This window comes from Xiphias gladius, chromosome 18 (genome assembly GCF_016859285.1).
Source record: "Xiphias gladius isolate SHS-SW01 ecotype Sanya breed wild chromosome 18, ASM1685928v1, whole genome shotgun sequence".
In the NCBI taxonomy this organism is placed as follows: Eukaryota; Metazoa; Chordata; class Actinopteri; order Istiophoriformes; family Xiphiidae; genus Xiphias; species Xiphias gladius.
In genome coordinates, this window is record NC_053417.1 from 25931864 (window position 1) to 25944890 (window position 13027).

General features: G+C 47.6%; 1 protein-coding gene across 3 annotated transcripts; it reads left to right on the forward strand.

The window, feature by feature from the left end:
* Positions 1-1012: 1012 nt before the first annotated feature.
* On the forward strand, positions 1013-11820 carry camk1gb (calcium/calmodulin-dependent protein kinase IGb). Of its 3 annotated transcripts, none has more exons than XM_040151696.1 (13): positions 1013-1115; positions 3041-3152; positions 5846-5971; positions 6150-6224; positions 6343-6481; positions 7448-7571; positions 7790-7865; positions 8229-8341; positions 8454-8532; positions 8980-9067; positions 9409-9758; positions 9850-9947; positions 10838-11820. In XM_040151696.1, the coding sequence occupies exons 2-12, from the start codon at positions 3067-3069 to the stop codon at positions 9905-9907; spliced, it is 1314 nt and encodes a 437-aa protein (XP_040007630.1). In that variant the 5' UTR covers positions 1013-1115; positions 3041-3066; the 3' UTR covers positions 9908-9947; positions 10838-11820. The 3 variants fall into 3 exon arrangements, with proteins under 3 accessions (XP_040007630.1, XP_040007631.1, XP_040007633.1); XM_040151697.1 differs by lacking the exon at positions 1013-1115 and adding an exon at positions 2656-2845; XM_040151699.1 differs by lacking the exons at positions 1013-1115; positions 3041-3152 and adding an exon at positions 3429-3503.
* The last annotated feature ends 1207 nt before the right edge of the window (positions 11821-13027 follow it).

The following is a 13027-nucleotide window of genomic DNA, read 5'->3' on the forward strand; positions in this document are numbered from 1 at the left end:
GCAGATCTGATGGATGACCGTAAGAAATCTTTCTCTCTTAATGCACAGAGGATAAACACGATCAAAAATGCATTTTCACAGCCTTATTCATACATTGGCTAATAACTGATCTTTAAATCATTGGTAAATGGTTTATTACAGTACCTTTCCCTCCGGGAAGTTTTCTTGTTTGTTTTTTTTGGTTCTGTCTTTCAACACTGAATCAAAGTAGGTGTGGCTTTTCTGACACTGATCAACAGAGGGAAAATAAAAGAAAAAAAGACTTGAAACACCCCCCCCCCCCTTGATGAGACGCAGCGCAGCATCACTGGTGCAGCCTCTGGGTTTCAGAACAGAATGAGTTCATAGAGGGGAGTCGGGGCCTCGATTGCTGCAGAAAGCACAAACCAATTACTGGGGGGGCTCATACTTGCCCCAAGGAGTATGTAGTATTTTATAATGATGATTAATTTTGATCACTTTTCTCGAAACCTGTTTTTAGTTCGACATTAAATGGTCTTGTTCTGTTGATACGTTTCAAAAGGGCCACATTAAATGTAAAAACTATAAAAATCCTGCGAAACTTCCAGGGGGAGTGAATGAAATCGGCCGCTGGTTACAACCTCGAAACCCTCGATAAACGGCGCATCTGTCAGAAACTGCTGCCCCGTCGCCATGGCAACGTCCGCAGACGTTATCCCGAGCGCCGCATCTCTCCGCTCGCCGTGAGTTTCAAAATGGGGGCGCCGGTGCCTGGGGAGCCGTCTCGAGGCGGTCCCGTTGCCCTCCGGTGGGCCCGCGCCTCTCTGCGCAGGACGCGCCCGTTCTCTGCACAAACCCTGCAGCTGTGTGGAAAGATGAATGATGCCGCAGTCGAAACCGGGCGGCGGCGGCGGCGGCAGCGGCAGCGGCAGCGGCGCCAGCGGCGGCAGCGGCAGCAGCGGCCGAAGCCTGCGCCTTAAGTCTCAATGAGCACCTGCGAGACCGCCAGCCCCTCCCCGCGGCTCTCTCCATGGATGTAATCTCCGACTTGTCAACAGGTATTTGCGAGGTCCCAGACAAAGTAATCTGTCCAGACCTCGGCGAGCTTCTGGCAGGAGAGTCGGAGCAGAGCTGCTACGGCGCAGAGTCTCCAGGTAAGTCCCAGTCAGTGTGCTGGTGGACGGACCTCCTCTGTTCATGGGCATTACCGGGATCTGGACGCCTCGAAACCGCCTTTGTTCCGAATTTGTGGAGCCGCGGCTTCGGCGACTGCGTTTTTCAGCCGGGACTCGTCGGGCAGGGGGCCACCGCTGCCTGATCCGTATTCTGCCAGTAAATGGGGTAGTCTTGAGTGATCCGAGTTGAGACCCGGCATCATGAGTCATGTTATGATTCCGAACCTGCTTGTGTGTGGTAGCGTTCTTGCCCAGCCGCGGGGGCCGAGTGGCTCAAGCCGGTACCGGATATCTGATCGCTCGCCTTTTATTTTATTTTTGTTTTTTGTTTTGTGTTTTGTTTTGGTTTGGTTTTTTGCCGCAGAGTGATCTCTCTCCCCCCGGCGGATGCCGCAGCCGACTTGGTCCCGCTTTGTGGGAGGAGAGTGGGGGGGAAAGGGGGCTGCGCGACGCCGGCCGCACGCAGCGTCCCCGTGCTTTGTCGACAGGTGTTTTTTTGCGCCAGTGCAAAGATGTGCGGCTCCAGGTACGAGACGGTACTGTCACACGACCTGCTCCGCTGAGAAGGGATCTCAAAAAGACCACTCTCGCCCGACTGGGACCTGGATCACCGCACTGCAGGTTTCGACAGTGCAAACCGGTTTTGCATCGCTGCGCTGTTTGGGGTTCGGACGCATTCTCCGCGCGAGAGCAACGTGCCAGAAACGGCCTGTGCACCAGCGGTCCTCTGCTGCCCCAGGGAAGCCTGAGCGAACGATAGGGAAAGAAAAAGTTCAGACCCGCAGAGCTCGTCAGTGCGTGAACAGACGTTGTCCCGGTGAGTTGTCTCAGAGACGCATTGCTATATGAACGTCAGGTCGTACAGTGAACGCATTGCGCTGTAACGTTTGCGTTGATGTGGATGTGCATGAACCGGACAACACGAGAGGGAAGAAAATGAAAGTGGGACTGGCTGAAAACCCTTTTTCCCCTTTTCTTTATCTCTATCTGCTTCTGCTGGCTGTTCCATAACTACAGACCCTTTATTCCAGACTTTTATTCTGCATCAGAAGTTACTTGTCTGAGGCTCCTCTCCAGTATTCACGGCCGTGACAAGGTCAGGTCTCCGGATGAAGAGTTACTAATCCCTTATATAAGAGAATAGAGGGCAGGAAACCGAACTGGGTAACCTGCTCATTTAAAGCGTTTCTAATCCTTCTCAGTACATTGACTTATGTTGGACGAGTCATTCTCTTCAGTATTTAAGCAAAGGCGACCATTTCGCGCAACATCAGGGCTGAATATCACGGTATGATCATCAGAGCTGCGCGGGAAGTATTTCAATAAATTCAGAGTTTAACGTTATTGTTGTTGTTGTTGTTGGACAACAGCTTTGATGATTTGTTCATTTCCGAATAGACATTTTCAGACCAGTGCAGAAGCAAATGAAGGCCACAGATCTCTCGTGTCTGACAGGTTATGGCTCAGCCTCGTGTGCACACATCGGTACCGCACAGGTATCTGTCGACCCTGGCACGGCGCGGGCCTGGCCCTGGCACGGCGCTGTCGTGCGCCTTCCCGTGCGCTAGTTACAGCACAGATTAGTGCGCTAACCTCTTGTCTGCCAGACATAAAGACTCGTGTCCGGTTCAACCCCCCCCCCCCGCCGACGGTCTGAGAGGCGCGGTAGACAGGGCCAACCGTCCCACCGGCCTCGCCATGACTCGCCGGTAATCCACACGGGAACTTCCCGTTTATGGTGCCGCGGGAGTGTGGACGCTGAGCGCGGTGCGCTGCCGCTTTGCCCGAGAACCGCACGCAGAAGTCCCGCGACCCTACGGGAACTGGGGGGGAACCGCGTGGAACTCAGTGGCGTTCAGTGACATCTGTTCTTGTGTCTTCCCTCTCCCCCTCGCCTCTGAAAGAAATCTCCGGTGAAGCGTCCGCAGACATGGGTCGTCAAGAGGCCGACTACGTGTGGAAGAAGAACACAGACAACATCCAGGAGGTGTTTGACTTCATGGAGGAGTTGGGATCGTAAGTACATCCAGCTGGGTGTCTGTTGACAGGATCGATTGACTTTTATCCAGCTGTCTAGTCCTCGTTTCTTGTTTGGTTTTCATATACACTGTAGAATTTGCTCCTGTTTTTTCTTAGAGCCAATGGGGATATTTTGTGTATCTGGATGTTTGGTGTTGGGGGGGGGGGGGGGGGGCAGTAAAACTTTTATCTTGAAACATGACGGTAGACCCTCCACATGCTGTTTGAGCTGGAGGACAGATTACTGGTTTTGATTGGATTAACCTGGGGAAGCCTAAACCCGAGACAACAGGACGCTCTGGCTGTCGGAGGGTTGAACGGACTCTCCCGATGTTGACCGGCTGTGAGGTCAGCTTTGGCAGTTCATTCACACACAAAAAACAAAAAAACAACATCTCTGCTTCGCAGGAGAAAATGCATCAATCAGATTCGAAAGCAGGCAAAGCTGAGAGAATTGGTCGATTAACCTCTCGGCGGACCACGAGAAAAAAACGACCGGCACCCGTTTTCTGAACCGAGTCCCCATTTACGGCAGTGTTGAGCCAAAATGCCCGATTTTCCGGCTCCAGCTTCTCAGTCGCAGCGATCTGCTGCGTCTCTTCGTCGAAGGTGATGATAAACTGAACACCCTTGGGTTTCTGACTATTATCACACGAGACGTTTTTGACAACAGCCCCTTGGCTTTGGGAAACTGTGGTGGGACCTTTTCCCCACCATTTTCTGACAGATTATGGACAAAAAAAAATAACAAAAATAATAATAATAATCAGTGGATCAAGACAGTGACCGACTGGTCAATGACGAAGGAGAGTGTTGGTTGCGGCCCTGGCGGCGGGGACACCGCTGGATTCCCAGCTGGTCCGCACTGTTTAAGTTCCCCCGCAGCTCCATCTGAGGTCACCTGAGGCCGCCTCGCTCGCTGAACGGGGGCAGTTTGATAGGCCCGGTTAGTCTGCAGCAATTACATTCATTTCCCTAAACAATTAGAAAAACAAAGCGCGGTTAAGTGTTTCCTTCGTCTTCCTTTGTCCCATCACAATCAAAGGAAGGGAATCCAGGGGGAACGGGAGATTGCGTAGAGCACCAATCACAGCCTCTCCCATTGGGCCCCATCACAGCATCCTGATGGTTTCCCTAGCAATCGGAACACAGTCTCTTCAGGCGCATGATTATGAGTGTCTCAAAAGAAATGACAGAGCAATTTCCTCCCAGTCAACATTTGGGGACCTTAAGCTTGCAAATGTACACGCTCGGGTTGGCGCGTCGGTGATGTCTGATCGCACTCGGCTGCTGCCTGGCCTGCGTGTTCAGGGCGTGATTGATGGCCTCCCCCGGAGAGCCACGACGAGCTCCGAGGAGATCCCGGGGAGAAAAATGAGCTTCGGTAACCGAGGACAGATCAGTCGAGCGGCGGGACGTGAAGCACTGTGAGGGGGCCTGTCCCCCGTCCGCCTCCCTGACACGGCAGTGTACGGCTGCGTGTGTGTGTGTGTGTGTGTGAGTGTGTGAGTGTGAGACAGGCAGCCGCGCACAATGCCTGCTAAGTGCGACACGATGCGCTTATCAGCGAATCAAACGTGCGCCACGGGAAATAAAACTGGAAATTATAGGTCACACTGGGCTTCTAAATGAGATAGATTACAGGTGCTCTCGTTTTCCCGCAGACGTGTGCGTTGATCTTCATTAGTGTACACGCCTTCATCCTGCAGACGGAGGGCAGGGATGTGGGTGTGCCACGCCGCCCTTGACGCCCGTCTGCGGCCTGACCCGGACTGTGTGTGTGTGTGTGTGTGAGAGAGAGAGAGCATGTTGTTCCCAAGGATCCCCGCCGCACATGCTCAGTTCCTGACCCGTGCGCCTGAGGCCCTCGGCCCACTGCTGTTTCCACTGCGTCAGGGATAAAGAGCCTAATCCACCAGGTGGAACAACCATTCCCAGACAACGCCGAGGATAAGCATGGACACGGTGCAGCGCAGGGAATAAGAAGCCTCTGACATGTGCACGGTTAAGCCGCAGGGATCTTTAGCAGATCTTAATTGAACCCCTTGATATTGCAGTTTCTGCTGGGTGTTGTCATTTAACTCTGATGCCCCCCAAGAAAGTTTCCATCTCTGTGCGATGCAGTTAGTCAGGGAAGAAGTGGCATCATGAAACCCACAGTAATCACAGCAATAATAAGAAAAAAAAGCAGAAAATTAAGGTTTTGTAAATGCACCAATTTGTGGTTTCATTTTTGCCCTTTAGATTTTTGCACAGACCCGGGCTCGCTGATTCCCCTGGTCTCCAGTCTCACCACCGAGCTAAAGTAGCCGTCCGCTGGCTGTAGCTTCCCGTTTGGCATTCAGACATGAGCGTGCCATCTCGGTCTTCCCCGGGATGTCCCCCATAAAGGCCCATGGCGCTCACACTGCTACACCTCCGAACAGGCCTGCAAATAAATGACCTCTGCGGGAAAAAACAGTGAGAGTCGCGTTCGACATGTGTGCAGAGTTGAGAGGTGGAGGCAAGTAAAAGCTGTCCCTGATTGGCTGAGAGTAACGGAAAGTAGACCCAACGAGAGCCCAGAACTGGCCCCCCGCAGTTAGGCGGGGGCCCCGTTCCGGTGGGCCCATAGGGCGAGGCTCCCTTCCCCTCACGGCGGGAGACTGACCCAGTACCGGTGTGTGTGTCGTGTGTGTGTTGATCAACAGAGGGGCGTTCTCAGAGGTCTACATGGTGAAGGAGAAGAAGACGGGAAAGATGTTTGCCCTGAAGTGCGTGAAGAAGAAACAGAAGCGGGACCTCAATCTGGAGAACGAGATAGCCGTGCTGAGAAGGTGATTCATGGCACGAATTTTCACGAGCCCTTCAACTTTCACTTCATATTCTGTGGGAAGTGATCCCGTCGATCTGCTCTCTCTCTCTCTCTCTGTCTTTCTCTTGGCTTTGGCCTACGTTGAAAACGGCTGCCGCATAAAAATCTTAATCAAGTGCCTGGTTATTTTTCTCAAGCAGAATCAAACACGAGAACATCGTGGGGATGGAGGACTTCTACGAGAGCCGGACCCATTACTACCTTGTCATGCAGCTGTGAGTCTACCGGCACTTGCCTTGTTACTTAAATGATCACGCCAGCTAACCAAAACGGGTTTGTTTTTGTTTTTCAACGATTGCCAGTTGTAAAGGCCAGTGATTTCTCCCCCATCAGCGTTTCCGGCGGCGAGCTCTTCGACCGTATACTGGACCGCGGGGTGTACTCGGAGAAGGACGCCAGCCGGGTGATCCAGCAGGTGCTGCAGGCCGTCAGCTACCTGCACCAAAATGGCGTAGTGCATCGTGACCTCAAGGTAAGAACCCGGGCCACGTCAGAAAAACGCGCACACTTGACGCGGGCGAGGCTGAAGCGCCGGTGCGTTCAAGTACAAAGGGGATGTTTTTACCCAGGTACATTTTGGGGATAAAGCTGAATTGCTGACTCGTATTTCAAATATCAAAACATACGTTTTTCTTATTGAAGACACTCATAACATTAATTTAATCATATTTTATATACTTCATATACAATGTTCCACTTGCCGCTAAGTTAGCATAATATGGCAAAATTTGCTGCTAATTTTCGGAGTACCGAGCAACCACCTATTACTCTCTACCCGCCTTTCCTTTGCAGGGTCACGGGGGGCCATTTGAGAACTTCTAGTTATATTTTGTAAATGAATGATAACTTCTACTTTTAATACTCTAAGGACCCCCCCCACATTTTAGGAAGTGCGCTTACATGCTTTCATGCTGAGAGCCGTACGTACACAGCTAGCAGACAGTTGGCTCAGTTTAGCATCGGGACTAGAAACAGCTACCCTTGCCTTGTCCAAAGGTCTCAAAACCCACCTACCCGCACCAGTAAAGCTCACCGACTAACACATTATATCTCGTTTGTTTAATCTGTGCAAAAACCAAGGTGTAATAAAAGTGCCTTCTGGTTTTTGTTGCTTTTGGACAGAGCCAGGCCAGCAGCCCCCCCCCCATTTCCAGTCTTTATGCTAAGCTAAGATAACCGTCTCTTGTCTTACCACACCAATATGAGAGTGTCATCGATCTTCTAATCTAACTCTTGGCAAGACAGCGGATGAGAGTGTTTCCCAAAATGTGGAACCATTCATTTAAGTTTATTGTTAACAAGCCCAAACTTTTCCTTTTAATGGCAGACACGGCTCCATTGGCAGCATTGATACTTTGTTTCGGTTATACTTTGCGAAGTCCTTCATTGAGGACGTCCGTGCGTGAACAGCTCTCCCGTCTCTTTGTCCCCCGTGCAGCCGGAGAACATCCTGTACTACAGCCAGGAGGAAAACTCCAAGATCATGATCAGTGACTTTGGCCTGTCCAAGATGGTGGACAACGACATCATGTCGACAGCCTGTGGCACTCCAGGATACGTAGGTGAGGATCGTCCGTCTAACGAATCATGTGTGGATGGGGGTGGGGGGCTCAAAACGGGTCGGAGAAACACAAGACAGACGGGAGTGTAACATGGTGAGGCGGTACACACGAGATGTAGTATTTATACCGGTGCTGTGCTTCTCTGCATACAGGCCTAATTAGAGTATTTACTGGCCTAGCTGTGACCTTTTTTTTTTTTTTTTTTCTCTCAATTTCAGCTCCCGAAGTTCTGGCACAGAAGCCCTACAGTAAGGCAGTGGACTGCTGGTCTATCGGAGTTATCACCTACATCCTGTGAGTATAAACGGTGGCGAATGGCCCCGCAACACCAGCGGAAAGAGATAGAAACTAGAGAGACGAATTTAAACTCAAAGTGGGGCCACTAGGATGGCATGGTTCTTCTTTGTGAAGCGGCAGGATTTTCAGATCCCACTCGAGTTTGTGTTCAGTGTGACACGGTTACCGACATACAGAATAGCGATGCAGTGACTGAGCCGCAGCACCACCTAGTGAGCATCTGCTCATACTGTTTGCCTGCACGCCTGCTGTAATGCATAGACATGCACCTTATTGTACAACTGTGAATTTGTTTCTTTAGAGATGTTTTTCCATTTCCCCCGCCCCCCACATTGTTAAATGCTCATCTCGTCATTGCAGACTCTGTGGATATCCCCCTTTCTACGAAGAGAGCGAGACACGACTCTTCTCCAAGATCATGAAAGCGCAGTATGAGTTCGACTCGCCCTTCTGGGATGACATATCTGAATCTGGTAAAGACACCGAACATCAGCCCGGACATATCGTGCGGCCGGCCGCAGCTGCTTTATTCCTCCCTGCTCTGCACTCCCTTAGCCCTAACGCGTCTCGCCTTTCCATCTGCAGCTAAAGATTTCATCCGTAACATGATGCAGAAGAATCCCAACATGCGCTACACCACCGAACAAGCGCTCAGACATCCCTGGTAAGCGCCATTCAGCAGCCCCGTATCATGGTTGAATTATGATACAATTATCAGTTGCAATGCATTTAGCTGGAGTCTTAAAATGCCCAAGTTTCTCTTCTTTTTAGCTTTAAACTAGTTTAATGACATGAGTAAATGATTTCCTGCAATACAGTTGCACTTCTTTTGGCATTTAGGTCGTGCTCGACGCTTTTTCACTGTAAAAAAAACTGTACCATAGTTAAAATTATACGTAACAATTCAACATTTACCGTCTTTTAGTCTAATCCTTCGATGGGTTACAGTGTAGTGAGACTACAGACTTGTCGTGACATTCATGAGAGAAGTAGGTGTTCCGTACAGGAGGTGGGAGTTTATCCGCGCAGTGCTAGGTCCCACAGATGGATACAAGATTAACTCTACCTTGAAATAAATTTAAGCGTTCTGCTTCTGTCATCTCTTTTCCAGGATTATCGGAAAGACCGCCCGCAGCCAGGACATCTACTATTCCGTCAGCGTTCAGATCCAAAAGAACTTTGCCAAGTCCAAGTGGAAGGTCAGTCCTCATTGACTTCTTGGCCTGGATGCGGTAAACTCATTGAGGACCCGCAGTTTATAGCAGATTAATCGGGTGCCTGGCTAAATCCTTCCTGATTAAGGACAGTTTAACAAGATTTTTTTCTCAAGAACAAAGCCACGGAGTGTTGATACAGGGCTGTTACTGTCAAGGCAACCAAAGTACACTTGAAAGTTCAGCAGTAAAAATGAGTCTAAAACATGAATCTATCTACTGTGTGCTCAGATACTGAACTGTCTCCCAGGCGTCCTCATGGATATGCGTGGTCTACGTGGCTCGTAGATCTCTTTTCCAACCTCTCCCCTATGTTCACTTCACAGCAAGCCTTCAACGCTGCCGTAGCCATCAACCACATGAAGAAGCTGCAGCTGGCCCACTCAGAGCTGGTCCTGAGAAAGGCCAGCATCCCGGACATCAAGGTGACCGACCTGTCCTCCCCGGGAAAAACCTGCAAACCTCTCAGTCCAGACCTGCTCGACCCCAAGGGGGCGGAGGCCAGCGGGAATGTGCAAGGGACGAATCACATGTCCCTGCCCACGAGCCCCGTGGAACCGAAGAGCCATTACTACCAGCTGAAAGCGAGCCACAGCCATTGCGACGCACACCACCCCCCCACTATAGCTCAGCAGGGCAAGCACGTCTACCACTCAGAGCCCGCCAACCTTAACGGGTTTGTATTCGCTTCACCTGATGTTCTGAATCCTGACTCTCTGACCACAGCAGGACTGACTGACGACAAAACCTTTCTGTTTTGCTTTCAGGTATGGTAAGAACCGTAACGGCAAGGCTGTGCAGACTGGAGTATGCTCGGTCATGTGAAGGCTGCATGAAGTTTACACGGAAAAAAGACTTTTGCTTGGTAGGTTCTTGTAAAGCATTTGCATACGTATTAGAATCAAATACAGTATAGTAGAAGTAATAATTGCATTTGAATTACAACTTTATTAAACAAGTGTACAAATCCATTCAACTTCTAGAGGGTTACACTTGTAAATGCAAAATAGGGGGACTTAAAGAGTTCCGTCCCCCTATTTTGCATTTATAAGCAGTATAATGTGTTTATAACACATTATACTGTAATTGTAAGCAGATATAAGTGTTTATTTATGTATTTGTCATATATACCCGTATATATATATATATATTTATATATATACTTGTATATATACTTGTACTTATATGTTTGCTGAACTTTTGTATATTAGTATAAATTAAATATAGGCTAAATAAGGGGATGTAAAGTAAAGTGTTATCGCGTAACTTTTTAAAATATTTGCAATGTATCAGGACACACATCAAATCGCTTTAGCATATTGTAGAATAAATCAATTATGGCTGCTTTGCATTCATTGTAAAAAAGTATTACCATATACAGTATTCTGCTCATATTTTACGCATAGTACGTATGAATTCACAGTCAGTATAAAGTATTTTATAAAATAGTCTTGAAGAAAATAGCCATCTTCTATAGTTGGCAGCTTCCAGCTGAAAAGCAGTCTAATCAGCCAGAGTAACTCAACCCAACTCTTTGTGGGCGTGCAGGGCCTTTAATTCCAGTTTGACAGTGTAATGTATTCCAGTATATGTTTGCTCCATAGGGGAATATCAGTCGTAACAGCCTGATTTCTTAGACAATAACACGGGGATGAATAAAGAAAATACCCAGATCTTACTGTTCATGCTTTGTTCACCTTGCATGGCACTACAGACCAGCGTGTCTCACTCTGAGTGTGTTTCTGCCCCCTGCAGGTCAGTGTTGCTATGCTGACTCGGCATGCAGCTGTTTTGTGTCAGCAACTCCCCCCGGTACTGAGAATGAGAAGTGGCTGATCCTCGGACAGACCCGAATGGGTCCGCCAGGTCCACGCGCAGTCTGTGGGACATTTATATTTTGGAAAGAGTGCCTATAAAGCTTCCTGACAACCACATCGAAGCACACACACACACACACACATTCAGATGCACAAGGCTCACTTCGATTCAGATGTACAGGGTAGACTTCTGTTAAATACGATATATTTCAGACAGTATTTAGAGGGTTGTCTCTCAGCGAAGGGGATGTGATGGGCTCACTTGAATGTTCTTCCCAATTCATGGTGAAACAGTCCCTGACCCCTGATGTCATGAAGGCTTATTTCACAATTCATGACTTTTGATCAGGTTCATTGGAGCTCTTATTGTCCAGGCTTACGGAATTGCAGTTACATGTCACTAAATAAAATATTCACAGCGCAATAAGACGACTTGTTCGCCATCATGCGCAAAGCATTTTCCTATAGCTAACTTGCATTTGTAAGCACACACAGTAGAATAGAAAACCTGCATGCTTACTGCTTCAGATGAGCCATTCTGGTAACATTTATTCCTGTAAAGTTGTGTTCTGTTTCATTTTTTCAAAAGTGTTTGCTTCTTTTGTAAAAAAAAAAAAAAAAAAATAAAAAAGACCTACACAGAAATGAGTTAATAAAAAAACCAAACATACATAATATGTATTCAAACTGACAAATCATTAACAGTGTAAATGCCACAAGTATATCCCTAACTTGCCAACTCATAGTTCTCACATGCCATCAACCTGCTAGAATATAAAAAGCCATTTCTATTTACTGTAATAGACGTTTCTTTACTTCCTGTAAGTGGTTCATTCCGGACAGTCTGCTTTTCGTCTCTGCAGCCGCATGTGACTTTGTATTGATGCATTCAACAGAAATCGATCCCTGTATGCTCATAAATAAAGCCTGTGCAGAGTTTGCATTTGTTTTGATGCCATTTCATTTGACTTGACTCTCTCGCTCTTTTTTTTTTTCTTGGAAAACCAACGCCATGTCACCCATTAAAATATATCATTGATGCACAGAGTGGTAACAGTTCATAGTAATTTAATTTTAATAGTAAATCAGTAGCAAAGCTGAGTTCATCTCCGTGATGCATGTTGGCTACTGCCACTACGGCACAAAGCAGTACTGTTTAAATTCAAAATGAACGGGAATCTTAGCTCATGAGGAACGTGTTGAGAACGAAACATTTTATAAATAATGTTTCGGAGAGTTTCGTCGCAAATGGATCGCAGCGCCGCAACATCAGTCACTGCAGCCTCCAGACATTCGCGCTTGCTGAATATTCTTTTGGGTTACAACAAGGGAACAGACAGTACAACTGCACATTGGCTCAGCTTCCACAAGAGGATTGACAAATCAAAGCGAGTGTATGAAATGGGAAAAAGAAGCTGTAGACTGAAATTACAGACAACAACATATGAAAAACAATCCCACCCACTTTTTGTTTTATCCACTTGTTCGCATTTACTCACCTTTTATTTGTCTTTTTCTTTTTTTTTTCAGTTTTCAGTTTTCTCTTCCAACCACATTTTATGTTTTTTTGTTTCGCTTTTTAAAAAATAAAATTCAACAGAGAAATTAAAACAAGAAGAATCATTTAAAAAAGAAAGCGAACTGCTTTTACCTGATTCTGTGACCTGGCCGGGTATCCCTAATTAAACTAACCTCCAAACCAATTACCAGGCTGTACTTATTCAGTAGATTACATGACGCATGAGCTCCTCAAGCACATCCTGGATTACCGAGAGCAGTGTATTTAGAGCAGCAGGTTTCAGACAGAGTAAATTACAGTAGGCCGGCAGGTACAGAACATGTCCCTGCAACCAAGTTCAAACTGAAAGTTTCAGCTTTCATCAAAACATGTGAATCAGGGTGAGAAGCTGGAAATCCCCACCTAAATTGTGTGAAATTTATGTTGCCATTATGGCCACATGTCTTAGGGTCATATTGAGTTTTCCCCGTCCTACATTTTACTATAAATTTTGGATCACCAGCCTTTGCTAAACTGAAAACAATAGAAAAATTCAATTTCAAATAATATATTCAAAAACTAACAGATTCCACTCTCAGTTGTTCAGCTTTTAAATTCCAGAAAACACAG

Excerpts from the sequence above, each read along its gene's own strand:
- camk1gb (XM_040151696.1), top strand. The coding sequence starts at position 3,067 with ATGGGTCGTCAAGAGGCCGACTACGTGTGGAAGAAGAACACAGACAAC. Across the intron at positions 6,225-6,342 it reads TACTACCTTGTCATGCAGCT|CGTTTCCGGCGGCGAGCTCT; the intron begins GTGAGTCTACCG and ends CTCCCCCATCAG. Across the intron at positions 7,866-8,228 it reads GGAGTTATCACCTACATCCT|ACTCTGTGGATATCCCCCTT; the intron begins GTGAGTATAAAC and ends TCGTCATTGCAG.